Here is a 26,212-nt window from a genome sequence, read left to right on the forward strand (position 1 = left end):
GTCCTTGAAGTGACGCTTTTTTTTTTAACCCAAACAAAGAGTTCATTTAGAACTTGTCTGTGAAGTTTTGACACTGAAGACTTTGAAGACTTCTTCTGTCACATGTTCTGATAAACTTGTTTAAACTCATGCTTTGACCTACAAATGAATCCTTTTACTCCACGTCAAATCACACAGGGATCCTCAACTGCCCAGCAGAATTAACTCTAAATACTTGGCCAAGCAGCATTGTCTGCATTGTGATCCGAGTTGTTTGTGAACAACAGGATCCAGGAATGACACATGACTTTGAGGAAAACCAAGTGCTGCTGAAACCAATAAAAGTTAAGTTTCCAGTTACTTCCCCGAAGGCTCTAAAAAAGAACAATGTGCCTGCTTAGCTCATGCCAAGTTTTCAGCTAGACTGAAACATCAGAGCATTTGGCAGAAACATGCGGAACCTAAAAGCCTCTCCCGTTATCTTTAGAAGCACTTCATCTTTTAAATACATGTTTGTGGCTGTCAACAAGGTTTGTACTTTGCTTTTTTTTTTTATACACAGCAGCCTCCAGCTCACTTGAGACTGTTGAGATTGTTTGAATTATACTGTTTGTACGTCAATCAGAAGGTGAGAAACTAGTGCCAAGATTATTTTGCAACATGGCTGCCCTTCAGGTTCAAGCTCGTGGAATTCATGAGTCATCTGTTCCACGCCAAGCCTTGTTGTAGCTTTCACGTTGCAGCTGCAAAGGGAAACGTTGGGAGTCCTGCTCTTATTTTTGAAGGTTGTTTTCCTTTTGAATCCCCACATCTGTTTGTCGGGGCTGCTGCGAGTTAGCGTGAAGTCAGAGAACAGCCGCAGTGGTATTCTCTTATTTACTCATGTGTGAGAAAGCTTTACAAAAAAAAAAACAGACGGATGTTGGCTGGAGGCTGTTTCCTTATTTTCAGTTATAAATATTAGTAAAATTGTCTGCACGGCAAAATTCTTCTGAGTGTGCAACTTCTGAAAAGTTTGTGCGCCCCGTTTCCTCAACAAGGTTTACTTTTGGCTTCTTTAAGACCAATAGAGCACTTGAACTGCAAGCGCGTGAGCGCAGAGTTGTCTTGTACTTTCATTGTTTGGGCATGTGAGACTTCTCCTCGCTCACAAAACCAAAAAAAAAAAAAAAAAAAAGGGAAGCGAAGAGCCCAAAACTGTCCCTGGTGAAGACAAGAGTCAAGACAGCAGTGTTGTGATAAAAATAAAAGTTTTAAAATGTATCAATAAACACCAGAAAACTCAATGGTTTTTTTTTTTAAACCATATCGGGTGCATTACAATATCGCTGTTAACAAAAGGATAAAACTCCTTGAGGAAATCTACAAATGGCATTACGGACAGATCCACCACATTTGGGCACAGACATCTACAAAGTGTACCATACAATTTACCCCATGTGTCAAAACCTGAAGACAACAAGACATTGCCATTTAAAAATAGACACTTCATAAAAATCAAAAGAATTAGTAACCGGATAGTTTGAAAAGGCAGGTCAACATATATTAGCAGTACATGAACTAAGATTTATTACGTTACACATGCTGTCCAGCCTTAACAGCTCTACGCTTCAGTGTCCATGTGCTTTAGTTCATTTTTAGTCACCAGACAAAAAGGAGGAAGAGATGACATGGGCTAGAAAAGTGATACTAAAGTCGATCCCTTCTAAAGACGAGGGGAGGACATACCCTGACATTACCAGCTCAGGACTATCAATGATTAAACCTGTTTTAAAAAGTTGACCAGCCAACTTGAAGCCATTAAAATGGAAGGTTAAAATCATCTGTGGGAAAGGGTAAAAAACAAAAACAAAAAAAACAGTACTAGTTAAAAAGACAAAGTCAGGAGGGCAGTAGGAGTCAAGTCCACGAGATGTGGATTCAGTAATCCACAGGTTCGTCTCCCTCTTCGCCCAGCAAACAGGTGCGGATGAGGGCCTCGGTGACGCCGTATGGGTCGCAGTTGGCTGATGGACGGCGGTCCTCAAAGTAGCCTCTCTTCTCCTGGCCAACGTTGCGAGGAATGCGGATGCTTGCGCCACGGTTTGCCACGCCTGCAGAGAATTCGTTGATGTTTGAAGTTTCGTGGTGTCCGGTGAGGCGGCGAGCGTTGTCCAGCCCCCCTTTGGGATCATAGGCACGAATGTGATAGTTGTGCCTCCTCCCGAGCTTCTCGATACTGTCTTCAATGGCTCTGAGAGCAGAAAGGTGTCCATTAGAAACTCCGTAAACCACATCAGAGCACAAAACAACCTCGCCACGCTTTAAAAACTTACTTTAATCCTCCTTCTTCCCTCATCTCCTTTGTGCTGAAGTTCGTATGGCAGCCAGCACCGTTCCAGTTCCCAGGGATGGGCTTGGGGTCAAATGAGGCAACGACGCCAAAATCTTCGCAGACACGGTGCAGGATGAAACGTGCCACCCAGAGATGATCCCCCATGTTGATCCCTTCACAAGGGCCAACCTGGAACTCCCACTGGACACAAACAGTGAGGATGGTGAGCTACATTGTTGTTGACACCGTCACAGCTGCCTCTGACAATCAGGAGTAGATTGGTTCCTACCTGAGCAGGCATCACTTCTGCGTTTGTGCCACATATCTGGACTCCTGCGTATAGGCAGGCTCTATAATGGGCCTCCACTACATCTCGTCCATAAGCCTTGTCTGCTCCCACACCGCAGTAGTAGGGACCTGAAACAGTGAACAGACATTAACTCATGCTCTCCTTCTGGAAAATCAGGCCTTCTAAACTCTGGTCCAGATGTTTTACCTTGCGGTCCGGGGAAACCATTAGATGGCCAGCCGAACGGGTGCCCGTCAGTGCCCAGGATGGTGTACTCCTGCTCCATGCCGAACCAGGGATGCTGGTCCTCCACCATCTTCATCATTTTGTTGCAGGAGATGCGAAGGTTGGTTTCTGCGGAGAGAAACACAAAAAAAAATAAATAAACCAACAGCAGAGGGTTTGTTTGCAAATCAGTTAAATATATAATTCACAAGTAGCTTTGTCAGACAATTTTGGGTTCTACGTCAGACTGTAAATCCTCCAGTTACCCTTTCAATCTCATTACTTTAGTTCCTCGAGATCAGCTTTGCAATAATCTTTCATTTTGCAAGATAAACTGATACTTTACAGCTGACACTTCTATAAAAACCTCATGTTAAACTCTTCAGCGGCCTGCATGCAAATGAAGGTGTACTGGAGCGTGTGTGTGCATACACTCGCAAGAGTGTAGATTCGGCTGTGTCGAGCAGCATTCAGGCTTTTTATTGATTCATTTGATCGGTTAAGTGGCAGGATTTGAAAGAGGTTCGTGCACAAGATGATTTTAATGAGATCGTAGCACATCTTGTCCTCACACGATAGGACTTCGAACCCCCCATTTATGTCTTACAGGCAGAAAGCAAAGCCTGACGGCTATGCAACTCCTCGCTCTCGACATCTGTCCTGTAACTCACAACGATGTTTTTGCCAGTCTGGGTGATTGACAGTCAAGAGGTATATAATTGCTGCCTGGAGCAGGGGGTTGCCAACTGCCATCAGCTTTATCTACATGCATGAATGACTTCACTAAAGGTTACAAAAACAAAGCCCCCCCCCCCAAAAGCCACATTTGAACAAAGTAACATTAAATGAGGACTAGGAAGTTAGGAAAGATGCAAATTACACTTCAGATCTGATGCTTGTTTACCAAAACAGCCTTCAATCGAAGTAAATTCTGGATTATTGCACATTTAGAGCTAAAGTTACAGCGTATTTAAAATGTGCATATTACAGGCAGACTGTTACCTGTAGGCATGCGGTTGTACTTGAGCACCTCACACAGGACCAGCTTGTTGGGGTCTTTGCGGAATGGATCACGGAACATGGCAGCAGGCAGCAGATACATGTCGCTGTTAGAACCCTCAGACTGGTAGGTACTGGAGCCATCGAAGTTCCACTCTGGTAGATCTAAACAATGAAGAGGAGGAGGAGAGGAGCGTTACACAACAGGACTGGCCATGGAGAACTGAGATCAGCTTTTACCAGGTGCTCCACTGTACCTTCAATGCTTTTGGGTTCAGAATCAAGCGTCCTGGTTTTGCATCGTAGTCCCTCTCCGGTTCCGTCGATCCAGATGTACATGGCCTGGACTTTCTCGCCCTGAGGCAGCTCCATGTACTGCTGCTTGACAACTTTACTCAAGCTGGCGCTGGCGGATGTGGCCATCTTATTTCCTCCTATAACACACCTGCGGATAAGAAGGGGCAGGTGAGATACCAAGGAGCGGGGTGACATATTACGGGGGTGGGGGTGGGGGGTGGGGGGGTTCCCTCCCGATCATATGTTACGTAACAGAGGTTTGGGGGCGCCAAACGAACAATAACGCGCACCATTGTTCCTTCTTCCGTGACACAAAAAGCCTGATCACACGCTGAAATTGCTATTTGCATCTCATCTCCATATGAGAGGGAGAGGAAACATTTGCGCCATTCGTGCGTATTTATTGAAATGCGCTCCTGACACGGACATCCTGTTGGCAGCGGTGAGTTGTAGTCATGGTTACAGCAGTTGACTCCCGTGGCGAGGAAATATTACATCATGTTCTTTCTCTTTGTGGTCCCTCACATTTAAGCTAAACCCAACAATCACAAATTCAGGAAGACACGCAAACACACAGACCGAATACACAGGAGAGGGCGAGCTAAAAATCCAACGCAAGACGAGTTAGTTGAGCTTGACACACAAAGAAAATAGAAAAGTTAATAATTACCTGGATAGACAAGGAAATTGAAATAAAAACTAAAGGACTGACAGGTCCAATGTCTTGTCTTGTGATGTCTCGCTTGTGTCTCTCTCATCCTCCGGTACCGTTCCTCCGGATCCGGCCACATTTATAAGAGCAGAACTGGGACGTCGCGTCTTTGATTGGTCGAGGAGGTGATAGTGCGTTCGCTCGGGGATGATTGAAAGCACAAACAGGCCGATCATTGGACGGGACGTCAGCGGAGCCGCACCTCCTCTCCAGCAGCAGTTTCACCTCGTGTGAGTGTCAGAGAGCCTCCCGTGCCCGCTGCTCTTCCTCAGACAGAGGAAATCCGTGGAGTGAAACAAAAGGTATGAGTGAGGTTGAATCGATCGAGCAGAAAAAAAGAGAGGTAAAAGTGCGTCGTTGGAATCGGAAAAATGTAGGAAATGTTCAACATCAAGTTTAATACAAAGCCTCCACGTGGTTTTAATCCTGACACGCCCCCGTGTGGTGGAAGTCAGGTAGTGCTTGAATCTGCGGGTTTGAATGGGAAAGATTATGTAATTCCACCACGAAAAAGCGGCTCCACTGCCAGCTTCCACCCGCTGCCTACGGGAGGAAACGACGCTTGTTGATCCTCGTGAAAAGAACGACGAACACTTGAACACACCTCACCTTTTCCTGTCAAAAATGTCTCTTTTGTCACCATCTTTATTTTTTTGCTGCTCACCGTCCGCCATGGAAGACATGCTCTCAGGGGGTCTTTGTCTGTGTGTTTGTTTGTGTGTCAGCAAGATTACACGAAAACCAAAAGGCCGATTTTCACTAAATTTGCTGAAGGGGTGTAGAATGGCTCAAGGAAGAACCCCTTTAATTTGGGGGCTGATCGGTTATAGCGCCACCTGGTGACAACAGGAAGTGCCTCAAATTTAGTCAGAAACACCTCCAGGATTTAATGAAGGGTCAGTGTGAAGGCAGAGCTTCTATTCAACTGCGTCACTGGCGAGGAGGAGGATTTTAGCTGGACTTCACGTGGTCAGGTCTTCTCCAGGCTTCACACAGTTACTGAGAGTTTTAACCTCAAGACATCCACCAGAGGAATTTAAGTCATAGCGCTGCCTGTCGGTTAGAGAAAGTAAACCTTATGTAACAAACATCTGATTTCCATTTAGATGTATTCTTGATGAGATGTACACCCACAATTTATTTATATATATATATATATATAAACAAACAAACATGTGGGTGTTATCTCTAGTGCCACGTAGAAAGAGAGAGCTGCACAACTTGACTCTCACTCAGTGGAACACTAACTTACACGTGAGGGTGGGCTCATCGCAAGCGGTAACTTCAATAAATGCAGCAAAGTGCCGGGAACAAAATGTTCACCCGGTAGAGGCCTGCACTCTGGTTGCTTTCCACTTAGTGAGGTTTTGGTTTCTTGTTGTAAAAGGTCAATCACTACACTCAACTGGTCCTGATGGGTGACGAATTACAGGGAAGAACACCATAAAGTGTGTGAATATAGTCGCACTGAGAACCCAGGATAACATCATTCTAAATCTGCTTTTATTGAAATAGCCGGGTGCTTTTTGTACTCATTTATTCAATGATTTCTGGGTTTTGTGTAGCTCCTATCTTCATAGAGGACAGCCTGCTGTCAAAACAAGAACATTCTCAGTTAGAGCCGAGCGGAAACGAGCGCTTTTCAGTTGCAGAAGCTCCGATGATGCGTTTCAGCTGTCACCAGATCCTCAGATGAGATTGGAACCTTCTCAGGAGTCACTTTTTTTTTTTTTTTTTGAAAGCTCCTGTTGCTGCTTGACATGAAATCAGAGGGCGACGTTGCCTCCGGCCTTTGTGCTTTGAGGATGCTGATGCTGCTGCTGCAGCCAGGCGTGAATGAATAAACCTGTTGCTGTGGCTAAACAGCACCGACAAAATGCACAGCAGCAGCGGGACAATAGAACGGGATAATCAGAAAATGTTCCTGTGAGATGTGTTGAGTGTCTCCATTTCCTACCCTCACCAGATGTTTTTGTGCTGGCACACGTCTGCTATAGGAGCTCAGCATGTCTCTGAAGCCTCTTGTGAAGACACAAGATGTCCCGATCAAAGCTCTGCAGCATTTTCTGGTCAGTAAATTTAATCATCTGCCATTTATATTCCACTTGGAGAGCAGTAGTGGGGTGAGTCCTGCAGCAGAGCAGTCTCTTCTTATCCTTTCAGTCATTTGACTCTTTATTGAAACTATTTGTAGCTAGCAACTTGTAGTTTTTTAAATCAGCAAGACAAGTTTCAAATATCTGACGATTAAAACAAAATGTATGTCACAACGTGAAAGAGATCCTCTGCTCTGGTCTGGCAGATTAGCTGGTGCACAGCGCCACCTGATGGACTCGGAGCTCCAGAGCAGCAGGTGACAATGAGAAGAGCGGAATCAGCACCAACATCTCAGAAGGACCAGTAAGAAAAACCCAAATATTCTCGTGAGGCTGGAGTCCTGAATCAGAGTAGCTGTTGAAAGATATTACTACGACTTTCCACTGTTAATTCATACCAAAACTGTGACCACATTATTTTGTTTTAACATTGCTGTTAATATTAAGGAAATGTGAACAACTATTCATGAATTCGGATATTAGAAATTAAATCCCAGTGAAGTTATAACGAAGGGAAGATTGATTTTTCTAAACCGTGCATCTGAATTGATTGCTGAAGCCTTGTTTGTTGACTGTACACTTTTTTTTTTTTTTATATTTTTTATTTGCCAGTCCTGAAATACTTGGATTGGAACCTCGGAGGACAGAATCTTGATTGCTCATGCGTGCTCTTCATTCTTCTGTCCGGATAATGAAAGATTTTCACTCTGAATTAAGGTTGCAAATTTGTCTGAAATTGGTCAGTAAAACATCCATTTTGTGCTTTTCAGTTTGTGATGGGGAAAAAAAAACAAAAACAGTCACGATTTGATATCATGTGAGAGAGAGAAAAAAAAATCAGAAATGCTTTCTTATAATGTTTATATTTTGATCAAAGATCCAGGTTGTGTCCCAGGTGGCTGTGGATATTACAGCCTGCATTAACTACTTGCTATTTTCAGACGTCCATGCATGTTTTTCACGCCTTACTCTTTTATCACATTTGGCGGAGAGGCTGATGCAAGCTGCTTCACCAGTCTGGGGTGAGCGTTCCGTGAACCGGGACGTGCTGGTAACCCTAAAGATTCCCCATCTTCCAATGCCAACATTCTCCATTTGTATGCTGACGTACCGATGGAATGTAATTTTAGAGTGGCGACAATGAACGTGAAAAAAAAAACAACCCACACGAGTTAAAATAGAGGTTGAATTGATAGAAGTGTCAGTCAGTAAACTCGAAGAGATTTACTGGTGCTGTTTTGTCAAAGCCCAGTTTAGAATTTAGAACCACACTTAAGACACAGAGGGAACTTGTCCTCTATATAACAACCCCTGGATTTATTTTCTGTTTGTTTTCCCTTCTGAAATCAAATTGTTGAGCAATTAATGGGAGCTAAAGCTAAAAATGACTTAATTTCAGGAACCAAATAGACGCTTATCCTCCATCTTCTTTCCATCCAGCAGTCACGCTTCCGTCAGACAAAATGTTTCTTTGTAGTAATTAGACATGAAACATTTGAACTACGTCACAAAATTCAGCCTTTAACCCTCAGGTCTCTGCAGCAAGACAACAAAGTAGGAGAAACTTTGAAATCAGAGCCGTTTACTGCAGGTCCTGTTGTTTTGCTCTTGTAGGAATTACAGTGCATTACTCCACTGCATCAATCCATGTGTTTTTTTAATATATTTTTTGGGGCTGATTTGTGTAGGACTGGTGTGACTGGACAGCTGATAGATGCTATCACTACACTAAATTCTAGTACTGAGTTACACTGTCGATGTGCAGCGTATTTAGACCTGCTGACGCGGCGGAAATGTGATTTAACTGATGGTACGAGTCTAGTGAGTCGCTCTGATTCGTTGGCTCAATGATGTCATAACACAACTGCAGTGAAAAGGACATTTTTGACCGATGTTGTTGGACGCCGAAGTTGAGCAACAACCGTCTAATGTGAGACTATGAAGTAGTACACAATTTTTGTGTACAATTGTCTTGCAAATGTCAACACAAGTCGAGTGTAATATACACAATAGCCTGTTTGTAAGGTACACCTGACGACCGCAGTATAATCGACAGATCCTCTTTTTAAAAAGTTTAGAAGGTTCCGTTTTGGCCGAATCCGTCCGCTCATTTTCAAACTTATTTATTTCATTCGTGTCATTTTCTCAGTCCACTCCCTCTCAAGTAATTTCAGACGACAGATGTGCGTCCTTGTGTCTCCAGCAGGGGGCAGCAGAGACCAGCGTAGGACTTCATGAGTAGAAACAAAGAGGTATTTCCTCCCTCATCAGTATATATTTCTTGAATGGATGACCCTTGTATTTGAGGGACACAATCAAAACAAACTAATATATAAAAGCGTTGTGTAGGTATAAAAACGATGTTCCCTCATTCACTTTGATAACAATTATTATTGCCTGTCAGATTTGTACGATGTATTATAAAGCGGCTTGTCAAAATATAATTAAAGGCCTTCATGAAGACGACTGAGGAGAGAGGCAGGGGGGCAGTGAGGATATTTGAAGTTATTTCATTATTGGAACACAAATTAAGTTTGTTTTATTAAAATCCACACTCTACCATGTTTTTTTTGGTGTTTTTTTTTAAAGAAAAACGCCACGCAAACCTTTTCCCTCCGGACTTTTTAAACTTGTCTCTGTCGTTGCGTCACTCGGCACCGAGGTGATGAATAACCTCCCGCACATCTTACACCTTCACCCTACTCAACCTTTTAACAATTAAGCACTCGCCCCCCTGCGATCCCCGGGTGTTCATATATCATCATGTCCTCTACAAACCACAGGACAGCGCTCTACCTTAAAAATTAATAAGGCTGACAACATACTTGTGGCTATTTCAATGCCCAGCGTGTCCTCTGTGACTCATCAGTCGAGCTGTAAATCAGGCCGCGAGGAGCCTCCAGGGATTCTGTTCCTCTAAAGCTCCTTCAAAGCTTTTCATATGGAGCGTCAATAACCAAACACTTTGCAATAACAGGTATTGGCACGGTTTCATGAAACACCATCGATTGTTTGAATGAAAATCAACAAGCTGCTGCAGGGACCGTGTGATTCTTTTGTCTCTGTAATGTCGCCGGCATCAGAGAGGATGAAGGCGGAAAAGCGCGAGGCATCATGGGTCATATTTAATCCAGCCCGCCCCGGCTCTTCTTTGGGATAATAACTTTTTTGCTCCATTCCAGGGCTTGTCTGTCATCTTGACATGGCAATATCTTCCAACTCCACTGTTTCATAGTCAGTTTCATTTATTTCCAAATACCATTTCACACCCTGCTGGCTTTAACTAGGTATTATACAGGGAGAGGGCTGCAGATTGAATCGTGACAGAGACAACAACGTTCCTGCTGGAAAATAAGTGAATATTGTAAGTGAAGGACTATATAAAATGATTTCTTTTTTTTTTTTTGGTGCGGCTCCTTTTCCTAGCTATGAATTTGTCTGTTTGTCATCCTGCTCCCTCAAATACAGATGGGATGTCGACAGCTGATGAAATATGCAGCCTTTACTTTGATTTTTATTTATCAGTTAATTAAATTGCTGTATCCAAAACAAGTTGAAGTATAAGCGGAATGTTTTTCACTACAATATTGCCCTAAACTATTTTAAACCCTATGCCATCATATCAACTCTGTCGCATTATAACAGGTAAAACACTAAGATTATTTTTAAATTTAAAAAAAAAAAAAGTCATACATCTACAACTTTGCTTGACAACTTTTCAATTTGAATAGCAACTTTCCTCCATAAAGAAAATGGACAATGATGTCAAATATTATTTTCACTCTAAATCTGCATTCTCTCATCATTCCTTGTTCTTGGGATTCATTGTTCCGAGTTTTCCGGGATTTTGGACAGCATGAACGTATTGGACTTTTGATTACTTCTTCCTCCTGCTATCCTGTTTCTGGTCTTCAATAAAGACTCCGTTGTGAACGTTTACCTTTGCTCCTGTGAGAGTGAGAGTCGTCAAACCCCCTCCGTCTCAGTTTCTGACGGTGCAGAGCAGCGGCAGGATTCAATCCCAGTCAAGTTGGCTCAACTGTCGAAAATTCATAGAGGCCGAATGCTAGCAATTCAGACAGGGAGTGGGCAAAAGCAACCTCCAAAAAACACAGTCGAATAGACATGCGTGAGGAGTAAATCACTAGAAAACTTGGAACACGGAGAACTTGAATTACCGCCTCATGGCTGTAGGCTCGTCCAGCCAGCCCACTTCCAGTTTACATTCATGTTTGTCCAGACTCATAATGTACTGGATGTGCTTTCAGACTTAAATAATAAAAATGAAGGTGTTATTGAGAAGACAGTGAAAAGTGCCAGAAATTCTTTTTTTTTTTAAGAACATCATGATGTCACGTTGAACTTGACCTCTGACCTTTTGGATACTTAACATCGGTTCATCATTTCATGCTTTTGTGTGTAATGTGGCATTATCGGTGTGCGGTAATCGTAGAGTTATGATGTGGAGATACAGTTGGGCAGTCACAGTGGCCTTGACCTTTAACCGCAAAAAAAAATCTTTTTCGGTTCATCTTCAAGCCCGAATGGACATTTACACTAGACTGGAGGAAATTACCTCAAGTTTTACCTGAGAAATCGGGTTAAAAATTAGGAATGTTGAGAAAATATTAGTACACAAGAGCACAGTTACAAGTAGGGAAAACCGGTTGATGCATTCCCAACACCTCGGAAACTGAGTCTGTCCAACCTCATACTGCATGAGGAAGAAGGCAGCATAACTCTGCGTGTAAACTCTGACCAGATCCAGTGGTGTCACGTATCAGTGGCAGCACCCACGCACACGTGGAGTGTAAAGCACAGTACATTTTCCTGTTGTTAATTTCAATATTAAACCTGTTAAAATATGTCGGCAGTGTAACTGTGACTGCAAACAGTCTGAAAGATAAAAATAAAAGGCTGCGCTCAGCACGGTTGGTTGGAATGTGGTATAAATATACACGATGACCTACTAGACCCGGGTGTAACACGTCGGGCTGAGGCAGTCAATCACAAAGGAGGAAAAAGAGGCGAGGGCAGGAAGTAAAAAAAAAACATGTAGCACACGAGGGAAAGCGTCAAAATAAAACAGGAAACCACAAATTAAAACGCAGATATTCAGGGCAGGAGGATCACATCTGGTTTGCTATTCCCCCTCCTCTGTTCCGTGAACCTCACTGAAATTCGGGGAAATTACTGTTGCTGAGTGCGAGATGAGAAGATGGCTGCCACTCACATGTGATGTTTTAATGTGAAGTTTAATTTAGCATCAAGGCTGGAAACAGTGTGTGGAGCTACATTCTAAAGTAACACAATCTGCCTACAATCACCTCTAAAGGCCTTTACTTGTTGCTTGGCAATCTGATGGTGACAACAAAACTCGAGGAAGACATTACCCTCCGCCAAGAAATAGTCCAGGTTCTGGAAAATGTTTGGATAAAGTTGTTTCCTCTTGTCTCCGTGTTGCACTGCTGGCTATGTTTTCATACGAACAGTATTGAGCTCCAAAACGTTGCAGCTGCACTGATCACGTTGTGTTTGTGCTAGTTGAGTGAGCAACAGTAGTGATTGGAGGATCAAGAATAGAGGGCGGGGCTTAGGATAGTCAGATGATTACCTCTGCTGAGGAAGTCAAGTGGGGTTTGTTTGACTATCAGCAGGATTGCACAAAATCTATACAGTCAATTTTCACTGAACTTGGTGGAGGGGTGAAGTGTAACCCAGGGAAGAACTCATTACATTTTGGGGCATATTAATCATTGTGCCACCTGGGGGCAACAGGAAATGTTGGGGTTTTTTTTTATACTTTGATGTCCTCCTCCTTGTGAGTCGACGAGATCCAGGGCCCACTCATCACTGCTTGCAGCCTCAAAGTGCCAGGGGCCAAATGTTTGCCTTGGCGGAGGTGTGAGCTCTCTTGGCAAATAATCCTTTCATTTGTTCTGGATCCGACCCTGTTCTTCTGGGTTCATAGTACAACTTCATTCACTCTAATTTGCTCTTTGTTAATGACACAAACCACAACAAAAACCAGGATAAATTTTCATAAATGTTACTGTAGAATGGTGCCCCCCAGTCTCTGCTGCTCAACAGAGAACCTCAAAAGACAGGCATGTTTGTCATGTATTTATGCTTCTCAAGTAATTGCCTTGCTAACGCCCTCAGGGGCCTCCATATGGAGAGTGGGCCCCCAGATGTGTGTGCCGTGATGCCAGTCGGTGGTCCTGCCCGTGGCGTGGTGGGTGCATGTTGTGTAGTTCCTGCTGCCACTGCTGCTGACATATCAGAGCTGTTTATTAAGAGGATGACAACTCTATCAAGCCCCATAAGCGGGCCCTCGTGCACAGGAGTTCTTTTGTTACTTTCAGGGAGGGTGTCATCAATCTTGCTGCCATGCTACTCTCTTGAGCTGTTGATGGCAAACACGATTCCTCTCTTTCTGCCTGGCCTCTCCCGCCTTGCTTTCTGGAGTCAGGCGTAGTGAGGGGGATCGGGGAGATAGGAGGACTTTCCCCGAGAGTGCCTTTTCTTGACAGGCGACAGAGCAGACCGTTTGGACACCAGGGGTGGATATATGGGACCATGTAATGAAAAGACGTTGACAGGACCTGCTTGCTCTGTAATGAAGGTCCTCTGGAGCCGTGAATGGAAACGCACATCTTTCATGCTTTTGTCTCCCTGCCTTTCCCACAGAATCTGTCTCGTCCATTTCAACCAAAAAAGAAGGTGTAAGAGAGGCATCCAAGACAACAGCTCAGAGTGTTAAACATTTACATGCAAAGATGCGGTTTGAATTTTTAATGAAACTGCAACTAAGTTGATTTACACCCTGGATTTGTAAATGAATCCCTTCTGCATCAGCCCATGAAGGTGCAATCCAATGTTCCGCCCCTCTCTGTCACTGCTACTGAAGATTCAGTGTAGCTTCCAGAGATGGACTATGATGTATGTACTCCACTTTAGCATCGGCTGAGGTCACAGACTCCATAAATGTCTGAGACAAGTCTGATATTTTAATCTCTTTTTAGTGAGGGGATGTTGGGCCTTTGCCCAATCAATACACAGGGCAATAGCTTTGCCAAGATATCTCGGGGTTCTGTAAGGAAGCTGAAATGTCAACCACAATAGCATTTACTCAAACTGAAGCTGAAATATGGCTGTCTGCAGTCAAAAAAAAAGCTCCCTCATTTTTAAGATCTAGATGAAAATAATGAATTGAAGTCTGACACATGAAATGTCTATTGTTTACTTTTAAATGAAGTCCAGTAAACAATAGCCAAAGAAGCTGGAGATTGTGGTGCTTCGCTGCTGCCTTTCTAAGTACACGCAGCCAAAAATATCAAGACACTCTCTCACACATTAACATTGCTAATTTGTTTGCCAGTGGTTTCCAAGGCGCTGAATAATTGTCTGTGAGATATTGTTTGTTCAGGTGTTCCGCATAATTGAATCCTGTATTGAAAATATTGTGGATGAATGTTGGAAGAATACTGAAAAGAAGCATGTAATACATTTTCTTTTCAAACAGACCGATTGGTGCAGATTAATTTTCACCCCAATAGCGACGAGTGATGATTGCAGCACATTAATTATCTGGCCAACGTGTAAAGCACCACACGGTTAGAATTTTAAAACAACTTAACTTGTGTTCACCCGTTTCCAATTAATGTCCTGTCGTTGGATCTTTTTGTGTGGGCCCTTTTGGAGAAGATATGGTTTCCTCTTGTTGCTCCAGGAGCTGTCGCCTCGCACATGATGACCTTTTGAAACTCACAGATTGATTTCATGCATCCATTATTCCACCGGCTTTTGTCAGCGCCGGGCTTGTGAGCTGTGTGCTGATAAGCCCATTGGTGTGTGTTGCTGTGTAGTTTCGCTCCGTATGCACATGTGGAAGTGATATAGCGTCCAGCTGGACACGTGTGTTGACAGAGCGCCGTGATGTATTTGATCATAGTTAGTGGTGAGGAGGGTCTTTTTGCTGGGTTTGATTCAGCTGCCCTAATGCCTCCGCTCAATCAGTCACCTTGTCCTCCCGTTGACTCCTCACCCCGTGATCCCTCTCTCCCTCCCCAAAAGACTCAAGAAAAACAACCCAAGTGCTCAAGACCCTCCCTTTGCTGCGCCCCGCTCAAACTCCTGTCTGGACTGAAATAAATTACATATTAAATCAATGCCGGGTCCACCGTTTCTTAAATCACTCTACATTACATCCATCTCCCCATCAAAACGACCTACTTATTCCCCCAAATTGCTGCTATTAGTGCTTCTGTTTATCAGCCAAACAATGTGTTTAACTCTAATCGGTGACAAAGATGTTATACGAGAGTGTGACAGAGTTCTATTTTCCATTACTGACATCTTCATCCCCGTCGCTCTGCTTGTATTTTGTAACATACCAAGCGGTATCTGGCATCTGGGGTGTTTCCAGGCGGATACACTGCAGTGGAGTGGGAGATTCGTAGGATTCAGACAAGGCCACAGCAGCTCAGGCAGGTGGAGAGAGGAGCTGTGCACACAAGCAGTAAAGTGAGAGAGGAGAAGTGTGTGTGTGTGTGTGTGTATGTGTGGGGGGGAACCCTGCTTCTCGGAGTTCTACACTTGAATTGTTTAGCAGACATGCTGTCAGCTTCAGAGGTCAGAGGGGATGATTGTATCGACGGGTTATATTCGCTGGCCATAAGTGAAAAAGAGACAGAAAGCAGGCGTGAACAGAAAAACCTTGTGATGCAGAAAAGCACTATAACTCAACTCTTAGATTCAGAGCAGGAAACTCTGTTGAACACGAAAACCCCCATTCGCGCCAACTGGGCTAACATGGCTGATTTGATTTGGCCTCATCTAATGGTAATCAAGCAGAAACCTCAACTCAGTTCATTTGTTGATCCTTCTTTTTTTAAGTGTGATTTATGGATATGAGAATTATTTCAAGACTGTTTCTTCATTCATGTCCTGCAACTTGAAATCTGACACCCTAACTGAAGAGGCACGTGAATATACAACTTGTATTTTTGAGAGTAAACTTTCTAATTCGAGCATTTAATGCTAAAAGTATAAAAAAAGAAGCATGGACACTCTTGTGGCTGTATATCCAAACATTTATGTACAGTAGCAGAAAGATAACTTCTGATGCGTATGATAAAACACACGTCATTCTCACAAAAAAAAAAACAGGCTCTTGCTAACGGTTTGACTGCTTTTTTGCAACAAGGTCGCAGTCCTGTTAAAGCACCTCAAGCAAACCTTCCTTAAACTTTTAATAAAATGTTTATATTTGATGTTTATTAATGGCGATTTAGTGATATTTACATCATACAGCAGAGGAGGTGTCAGGGACTGCGCTTATTAACGAACTTTGTGTTATTGTGAATCCTTTCCATCAAGATAGCCGCATGGGTAGATTCAGTGCACGACTTGGTACTGACCCTCTCTCCGCGTCACTACGTAGACCTTCTACAGTATTTGTGAGTGAAAGACTGTTGTGTTTCTCAGGGCAGTTTGCAGAAGCTTTTCAGTCGCTGGTGGCCCACGATGCCTGACCCCTCCCTTTCTTTGTCACTGCTGGCGCTGTACTCTGTTTTCTCCCATCTCCGTGGCAACCGGCGCCGCATGCTATTGTGTTGATGTTTGTCCACAGCTAAGGTGTCGCCTATGTGTTTAACGGACCTCCCAGTCCGCCTCGCGAGTCCCCCGGCAGTGCTGAGTGGCTGGGCCTTGCCACTGTTTGTCCCTGGGTGTCAGAGAGTTGTGGCAAGGGTGGGGATGAGATAGCACTGATAATAGCTGCTTTGTTCTATTGCTAGATGTGTTGTAGCTGTGCTCCTGTGGACCAGGAGACGCCTGGTCAAACAGAGACACACAAAGGCTCTGCAAAGGGCTGGCTGTGGCCCATTCTCTCCAGTCCACCATGCTGCCAACATACAGCACCTTCTGCAACCGTGCTGAATTACTACCCTCGCAACCTTTCACACATATAAAAGCGCTCTTTCACCCTGTGGGAACACTGACATTTGCCTTTTGATGAATACAAAGGATTTTTTAATTCTAAGATTTTTTTTTTTTTAGGCGATTACACCAAGGTCATATACATCATTAGAACCAGTATGTGGGCTCTCTTTTGAAGGGCATTCAGTTTATTCACTCGTAAAAAGCCACACGGGCATTACTTGATTCAGTCAAGCTTGAGTCAAGATTGATGCTTTTCTGCTGCCTTTGATGTGTAAATGGTGCATTTTGCTTTTAAGATATTATTTCAGTTGATTGATTGACAAAGTAGGTGCAAAGCAGCCTTGATATGCTCACTAGTTTTGGAAATTGAGGAGAAATGACTCTTCATTAATATGCTTTTAGCATTTACAGACTACGGCAGCAAAGAGAAAAGTCATGTTTCCGGGAAGACAATTCCAAAATTAATAGGACTTAAAACTTTTGGAATACCAAGAAATAATCTCTAGAGCCAATGTGCTACATATTCTCATCCACCGGCTGCTGTTTTAACCTCTTTAGCATTGCCCCTGGAGGAACAGAGGGGTATGATTAGGAATTCGTTAGCAGGCTTCTATTTTTATGCTGATGACACACTTTCTTCTCCCAGGCTCTCAGTGTTGCTGGCTCTTGACTTTCTCACTGTCTTTTCTAAACTAGATCAGCTGTTTGCCACCATGTAGGAACGTGACATGAAGTTCACTGACTACAGCAAACACAACTCCCCCGTCACATGTCCTGACGCCATTCAGGAGCTTCTTTAAATCCATTTTTCTGTTTCGCCGGGTGGATCCGCCGTTGTGTCACCTGACCAACTATTCACAGAGATACAAAAAGGACGCACAAAACCAGTCAATTGCGCCATACCATTTTGTGGAAATCCAGCATGTTTTGTTCCCTCCCATCATGTTTGGAGCAGATTACAGTGTGTCCACACATCCTCGCTCCCTTGGGTGCCTCCTCTGTGCTGCAGGTATTGTGAGCAGGCAGGCGGGCTGGTGGCCCTGGGCCCTGGGCACTTTGGAGAGGAGAGGACAGTGGCTGCATTTGTTTCCCATTGAAAAGGATTACAGGTCCTGACGGCCATGATTAATCACCCAAAGGCAGACATCTGAATACGGCCAGGGAAAGGTTCAACTTTTTAATTCATCCCACACACAATCTATTCAAACCAGCTGTTGGCGCTCCTTTCCCTCATCTCCCTGCTCTTTCTTCTCAGTGACCATTGCCGTCTACTGTCTTTCTCTCCCCATTTATGGCTCACGTAATTATCTGGGGACGCCCAGTTGTTGTGATTGTGCTCGGACGTTGCTTTGCACTCTTTTTTATTGGGGATGGGTTCTTTTCTTCTCTGTCTGAAAATAGTTAATTGACTTTGTTAATGCATTTGGGGATCAGTGATTTCTCAACAACGAATGACCTTTATGAAGCTGAGCGTCACACATTGTTTATTGCGTGAACGTGGAACCAAGCAGGTGTGTGTTGCACCGTTGCATGCATTCGTGTGTGTGTGTGTGTGTGTGTGTGTGTTGATCCTCTGTGACCTTTTCTTGTGTCAGGTGGGTTATGTGTGTAGAGGCAGAGAAATACTTCCCTCAAAGCTTCTTTTTCCCAAACACTTCAAATTCATAAGCTCTTCCGTGCCGCTACGACGCTGACAGACAGCTGAATTCTTGTGTTTTGAATAAATTTCACATCTCGCCATGTTCATATCCACTCATATGAGCAGGCCTTCTCATTAAGACCCAGCAGGTTATATGATGGTATTGCTGGAATCCCTGGAGCAAAATGAACAGGGACAGCTACACTGCTTAATGCAAGGTAGCCTAGCAACAGATAGTGGGATGGTGGTGGAAACATACCCTCATATTTATGTTTACATGAGAGAATGATATGTCTGTCAGGCTGATGGATCCTAATGTTCTCCGCTCCCCAGGGCTTTTCTTGTGCCGCACGCAGGCCTGACACTTACCCTGAAGGACAGGCACCACCTTCCCCAATGCACATGAATACTTAATACTGTTAGACTGCATTTATGCAAAGAATGGAAATAACGGCAGACAAGATGGGGAGGGGGCTCAAATGCATCAAACGCATGACACATGAACATGGCGGAAGAGGGTGACTGCATATTTATGGGAGGACTAGCATGTTGTTCTTGTAACATCTTAATGCTGTGGTTTTGCAGGAAACCAGTAGTTCCTTCTGCTTCTGTGACAACTCTGACAATATAAACACAAGTCACTTCCAGTAACTAGAGTCCATATGACTATAGAGTCTCTTTACTGTATGTCCAGTTCCTCCAGGGACAGACTACATCAACTCAATTAGCCTGGCACAGCCTGAGAATCAGCACCATAGATTCAATTTCGCCCTGCCTTGTTTACCAGACAGCGGCCCGCAGAATAATATCTATACAATTTGTTCTTTCAGACAAATGATGATGGTATCATAGTGGGAAGCAGCAGATATAAGTGTGTTGCGGTATAGTGTAACAGCCTGGGTGAAATGTAAAAAAAAAAAAAAAGGCTTTTGTCAGGAGATAGGCATATCTCCGTTCATCCTGGGAACTTGTTTCCATAGTTACATCAATGTTGTTGAAGTGAGAAGATCAGGTATTCCAGTGAGTGATCCTTAACATGAGCTTTGCTCTTCTTCTATTGATTTTCATCCCACGTTGGAAAAAACAGCCCACTGCAAACTGTCTCCGAGACGTTGTGGAAGTAATGAAAGGGCGAGATGTGTTGGACAAAGAAAGAGAAGAAAATAAAAGCCTCTCAAAAAGCATTGAGAGATTTTGAGATGCCATGTGCAGCTCCTCCGGGGGTCAGGCAGTGCTGTCAGATAAATAAACCACGAGGCATGACAGCAGCTGAGACTAAAACGAATCGCTGTCTCTAACAGTCGATCATCGCCGTGTTGTTAGTCACATGCTTATGTGTTCATAAGGAATCTCCTCAACAGCATGCTGCGTGCTGTATGCTAATGGCTTTGAAAAGAGAGCTAATCACTGCTGCGCGGTTAGCCACATGCTCGTCTCCTGCAGCATGGCTGGTGTGTTCCAGGGGTTACGAAAACACTGGCGCAACACATGATCGCTCTTTATGAGGCTGGGGCCTGCAAGAGAGAGAGGGGGCCCACAGACGATGCTAAAAAGACGGTAATGACAGCCATTCACCGCAATCCAATTATGCAAAAGGGAGTCTAAACAATTCCATCATCCCCTAAATTAGATTGTCCTAACGAGATAAAGGCACCAATTAATCCTGAATTAATTTCTACAGCTCATTTTCCCCAGAAAACACTCTAATATGCAAATGCCAATGAGAGACAGAGATGCATCCTTCTGCAGGCGTTAATACCACATCAGCTTGTTGGCTTTTACTGCCAGTGAACTTATGAACTTAGACACATGTCTGGAGCAGAAAGTGAAGAGATACGGCGACGTATCAAGAGGCTGAAAGAAAGTCAATACATCTAATTTGGAACCAAAAGGTTTCAAGTATTCATCATTTGAGTGCATATAAATGAGAAAGTAGATATTTTCATTTTTTTGCTACGATGGACCTGCTCGACTACAGACACCCGACCAGCTCTGAGATTCTCGTTAGCTAAAGGCCGCTGCAAGTCTGAACGCTCGCCTGCTTGTTTTGAAAACAAAGCAATTAAGTATTTTGTTCATCATAATCATCATTGTCATTCTCACACTGCTAATTGTCTTGCTGCCAGCTGTCTCAAGTTGTTATAATTGAGCGATCTGACACAGTTTCTCAGTAGTGCCTGAAATGCAGCCTCCACTTCTGCAGCAAATATATGTTTACGGAAATGGCTTAATTAAACCAGCATTCATTGTTTTAGAGATTTATTTTATTGTTCATGAATCGTTCAGTTTTGTGGGTGTTTTTTTGTTGTTGTTTTTGGAGAATAAATTGACGTAAATATTCATTCAAAATGAATGCCTCCTTGCTCCGTATTTTATCGGTGAAGATGTCTTTATGAACCCATTTGAGCTTCAAAGCGCAGGTTTTTCATCGATCTGCAGTGAGCTACTTCCACCTGGGCACCCCCCCAGTGATGATAGAAACAACCCGGCTGTCAGTTGCCAGGCAATATTCACAACCACTGGCCCACATCAGCTAATTACCTGCAGAAATCACGTATTGACAGATGGGCCCATGCATATTGATCGGCCAGGACTGCCACGTTCTAAATCACCAAACGCTAATGAATCATTTCCCATTTGGGAGAGAGATGGGAGGGGGGGGAGACGACATCAGTCTTCAGCTTGACATCATACCTGTTTTGCACCAAGAGCGCATGATGTGGATGTAAACAAATCGCAGCTGTGCTAAAACTCTCCTAAGATCTCAGCTGCTTGCATTCACAGCACCAGACTCTCATTCTCCGTCCATCTTATCTCGCCGTCCGTCGCTCTCTGTCTCTCTCACCATCTTTCTCACCCGAGCCATCCTTCTTTCTGTGCTGCGTGGCAGTTATTTTTCATCATGGCAAGCTGGCTGAGGCAGTAAATACCCTGCTCCTCAGACTGCGGACCCACAGTGACCCTGCAACCTCCGTGTCTCTGATGCCTCTCCCAAGGTCTCTCATTCCAAGGCCCCTGTGATGCAGCGTGCTGGCTGCAGCGCAGACCCTGTAATTCACCAGCCTGCTAGATCGCCTGCCAGGAGCTATTGATTTTTGTTTCCCCAATCTCCAGGAGAGAGGGAAAGAAAAGATTAAAAACACTTTGTCAGTTTGGTAGGGAATAAGAATTCTGCGCAGGGGGATACCTAGGAGGGCACGGGGTCAGGGCTGAGGTACTGTATGTCTTTATGGCTTTAACTATTTCCACACCACCAACATCTCTGTCCGTTGCTCCAGCTTCATCCATGTCTTTCGAGAGAGAAGCAGCTGTTGCTACTCAATTCTGATCAACAGATCCTCGTGTGTGTGTGGTATGGAGGTGCTGTGTGATACACAAGATGATTATGTTTTGTTTGCCTGATTATTCTAAAACCCCAGTTTACACAAAACGTGATCATTTGAAAAATGGAGGTACTTAAGCACCAATTCCGTTTATGCAGCATGGACCATCTTTCAAGAATGGATATAAATGTCAAGATTTAGTTTTCTAATTTTAAACCTGAAGCAATGTTAAGCTCAAATATTCCACTTCTGACCTGTTTCGGTTACAACCCTCCCACCAGTCTTCCCCTCACCTCGCGTCTTGGCTCTCACGCCCGCCGCTCGGTTGATCAACTCATCAATACCTCGAACCTTTCAGCTCCAATTTGCCAACAGCTCACACTTGGTCTTGTTTATGAACTCTGACGGCTGAATGGTGATTTTATAAGTTGGGAGGCTTCAAAAACCAGAGGAGGGTGGTGAACCTTAGTTTCCATCATGGCGAAGGCCAGACATTTGTAAACTGAAGAAGAAATCGAAGGTAAGGTTGTTTTGTCAAGCATCCGATGTAAGTCTCAAATTATCACTCGATGTTCACGTCATGACGTCTTCTAATTTATGAAGGGGGGAGGATGTGTGAAGTTTAGCTTCCATCACACTCATCTTTCAGTAATTACTCAGGTCATTGCCTGGTTAGTCAGGACAATACACGTATGTAGGTATATAAGAGATTAAAAAACACGTTTGTTTTAAATCTTATAAATTAGAATGTCTTGTTAATTTGGAATTTAAGAATACAAATATAGATTTAGATTGATCGAGTCGAATGGGATATGTGCTGGCTAATTTTGGGAACAGAACACTAAACTTTGAAATCTGTCAACTACAATACATACTACTGATTTTTATTAAACCAGTATTGCTCACAAATATGCAAATGTAAATGATAACCAACATTCGACTCTCCACACTGAACAATAGGTTGCTGGGTGTTTTAATTGTTTACATTATTAATGCTATTAATTCTTTTCAGCTCCATATCAGCCCCTAAGTATTTCATATTAATCATACACCTGCTACGTATTCATTTCTCCCTGTCACGTGACCGAGGGTGTTAGAGCCACTGTCTGACTGTGACTTCAGAGGTCTGAAAAAACATTCGAGCCAACTCCTTTTTTTGTCACTATCCGGGCGCATTAAGCGGGAAAACCCTCCATTTTCTTTTTAACTCCTTCCAACCAGGTGGCTGAGATGATGAATGGAAACCCTATATGTGCTCCCAGTCCCCCCCCCCCCCCACACACACACACCACACACACACAGACACCTATGCTGCCATTCAGTCCAGTATGCTAATGTGATGCCTATACATTACCCCATCAGAGTGTGTTACGCATGGATGGCTCTTATCATCTCACCCCAACTTCCAGCTAAATGTGGAGAATGTTTTCCCCCTGACATTAGGCTTTGGTAATGGTGCCTTTCAGGGCTACTCTATTTTTCCTAAATGAAATATTCATTCATCGACGAGGACAGTCTTAGAGGAAGTCGCTTTTCAACTATGAATTCATGGTTGCGGCAGACATTTCTTCAATATTTGATGGGTCATCAGAGCTCTGTGTCTAATAGCGCGCTGTTCCTCCAGATATTTCCTCTTTCTCCGTTTAGCTTCTGCGTCTGATAAATCTTACAGAACTGTGAAAAACACCTTATGGGGTAATAGTTGTACATAATTTGATGCAATTTGAAATCAACCTTTCATATTCCGTCACTTAAATGTGGGAAGAAGTTATATCTCGTGGCCTCCAAATGAATAAATTCAGGGAACAAGTTATATCTTTTTTTTTAAAGTTATCATCGTTACCATGGTAATGACTGTAAGAGCATGAGCGTCTCCAATGTGCGGGGTGTGTTTATTGAGTTTAACTATCAATAAGCTTCCCGCTAACTCCACCTTTAACATCTCTCATGTCCAAAGCATTGTGTGAAACCATCAGCCAGCCAACACTAAATCAGCTTGATTGCGTGCCAGGCTCGGAGGTGGCTACAGTAATCCAAAGAGAGCGGGTGGTCTGCTGGAAGGCATATCGTTTTTATTCTCTCATGCATATTCACTTCTAAGCCTCTGAGTATGCAGATTAGTGGACGCTCCAATCACATCCTACTTTTGCTTTTCCTTTCCTCTAAACTGCAGTCTGCTGTTGTGTGTGTGTGTGTGTGTGTGCGTGCGTGCATGCGTGTACGAGAGAGACAAAATGAAAGTGTGTGTGTGCGTGCGTGTACGAGAGAGACAAAATGAAAATGTGTGTGTGTGTGTTTGCATGTTTTGCAAGTTTGGGTGCAGGCGGGTTTGAGTGTGCATGCATGAATACATTTGTGTGTCTTAGATATTTGTGTAGGTATGTGTTTGCCAGACACATGGCTTTGTCTTGTCCTGGCACTGTGCTCGACTCACCAGATGTTCTGCTTTTTTATCATCCTCCACTCGCACCGTGTTCTTTGAGCTCTAGGGAATCGGTGTCACTCACATCCAACTTGCTCCGTTGTTTCCCAATGTTTGTATTTTTTTAGGAAAAACAACAACAAGCTATTCAAAGGCTTGTGTGGTTGGGTTTTTTTTTTAAAAGAAAAATCATAGAAATTATTGTTGGTTGTGTTTTCCAGCAGCGGCAAAGAGGAGATTTTCAAAAGGTATCAGTTTTGAAGCATTTTAATTGTCAATTTTACGTGTATTTAGTGTGTACTGCTGATGTTTATCATTTATTTGTTGTTATTATGGAAGTCATACCTCTACTGTGGTATGACCTTCAACTATTTTCAGCCTTTTGAAAGATAACTGAGTGCTTTTCAGTTCACGTTGCACCTCTTTTGCCTTTGAAGACCAAAATTGTTCTTTTGAGGGAACAAAATTAAACTGAAAGACACACAAAGTCTTACAAAAGGGTGCACCACACATCGACAGACATTTCTAGCCTTTGTGTATGGACAGGCAACCCCAAAACATCATGCCAACAGCTTTTGTCGGCAAAGAGACATAAAAATGACATACCTTTCAAGTTGTGCGATAAGATGACGCCTGCAACTTCGACCTGATCTTATTAGAATATGTGATAATAACTACGAACTGTTGGCAAGACAAAACAATGTCAACTCAAGTCCTCACATGGTGGAGATATGAAATGTTGTCGTTTAGAAAAGTATATTTGATGGTTATTTACTGACATCTTTAAATGAAGTGGACTATTGGAGAATATTGTTTTGTGATCTGTCAAAATATCGAAGGTCTGGAACAAAAGGAACTTGATTAAGGTTAGAAAAGCACTGTTAATGATGGGAAACTGCAGTAATTACAGTACTTGTACAGTATCCCACTGCAAAATTAGGTGTTTGTTGGTACCAATCAACTCCACAACTTGGCCCCCCAATGTGGATTTTATTGTATGTGCCCACCACGAGATCTTAATTGATTTACCTTGGCCTTGTTTCTGTGGTGCTGTCATTTAGTTTTATCACATGCATGCATTAAGACATTGTGACGTCTCCCGGAGCACAATGAAAACCTCACAAACACTTGCTGGTGAGGGCAGGGATCCACGAGAGGAGACGGGGGTGGAAGCTAATAGCATGTTTACATTCACCTGCAGCTCCAGGTAAAGAACTGCTTCTGATTAGGAAGCTCGATGCAAACCGCCATTCTGCAGCGACGCCCGCGCAAAATTAAAATCAAGCTGTCACCTGGTCAGCGCAACCGCCCACCAAACACATGCACGCACACGCATATATCAACAAACACCAAGAGCTGTCAAATAAAGAACACTTGTAATTATGAGAGGGAGTGAAATTTAGATTTATTCATACCAAAATTAAGCCTGCTGATCTACAGAGGGACATCTGTCGCCGTTGAAGCCACACACGTCTGACACAGGGATTCATTTGTCTTGTCGTCTCTGACAGTCAGATTTTCCCGACGCACTCCCACAAGGAGTCGCACGGGATTTTGGAGGCAGACTAAAAAAGAAAACACTCTGTGACAAGCAGTAGGCTCTTTATGAATGCAAATGAGTCTGGGAAAATTCACAGAGCAGCTAGCGGGCTCCGAGGCTCCGGCATCCGTCACATCTCCCCCCACCAGGCACAGCCCACGCTTTGCCAAGAGGTCTAAGGGCTTACAGGGGCCCTGCAGCAAGAACACTCATGGAAAAGGGCATGGAAATCCTGTGGCTGGCACACACTGCGAGTGCCACCGGTGACTATTATTTTCACAAAAATGATAAGCGTACTGCTTTTACATGCCATCCACAGAATGGCTGCTGGGTTTGAGGTTTTATTATAAAACATTCATCGCCTCAACCTTCTGTGTGTGTGTGTGTGTGTGTGTGTGTGTGTGTGTGTGTGTGTGTGTGTGTGTGTGAGAG

At 43.5% G+C, this 26,212-nt stretch overlaps 2 protein-coding genes across 6 annotated transcripts in view; one reads left to right on the forward strand and one right to left on the reverse strand.

The window, feature by feature from the left end:
* Positions 1-1,212: 1,212 nt before the first annotated feature.
* Positions 1,213-4,939, reverse strand: LOC147261601 (glutamine synthetase). The gene is made up of 7 exons (XM_086203693.1): positions 4,774-4,939; positions 4,064-4,251; positions 3,810-3,971; positions 2,790-2,936; positions 2,583-2,710; positions 2,295-2,494; positions 1,213-2,212 (listed from the first exon to the last, which is right to left on the reverse strand). The coding sequence occupies exons 2-7, from the start codon at positions 4,227-4,229 to the stop codon at positions 1,900-1,902; spliced, it is 1,116 nt and encodes a 371-aa protein (XP_086059819.1). The 5' UTR covers positions 4,230-4,251; positions 4,774-4,939; the 3' UTR covers positions 1,213-1,899.
* Positions 4,940-4,942: 3 nt separating this feature from the next.
* The window catches only part of pbx1a (pre-B-cell leukemia homeobox 1a), a 77,700-nt gene continuing 56,430 nt past the window's right edge, over positions 4,943-26,212 (forward strand). The window contains exons 1-3 of one of the 5 annotated variants that reach the window (XM_086203688.1): positions 4,943-5,117; positions 6,782-6,884; positions 7,118-7,215. The gene's annotated coding sequence lies outside the window, so the exon portion shown is untranslated. The remainder of the gene's footprint in view (positions 5,118-6,781; positions 6,885-7,117; positions 7,216-26,212) is intronic. The other 4 variants (XM_086203690.1, XR_015115808.1, XM_086203692.1 and 1 more) reach the window with 4 other exon arrangements.

This window comes from Aulostomus chinensis, chromosome 5 (genome assembly GCF_037954235.1).
Source record: "Aulostomus chinensis isolate RoL2024-O1b breed Wild chromosome 5, RoL_Achi_v1.0, whole genome shotgun sequence".
Lineage (NCBI taxonomy): Eukaryota > Metazoa > Chordata > Actinopteri > Syngnathiformes > Aulostomidae > Aulostomus > Aulostomus chinensis.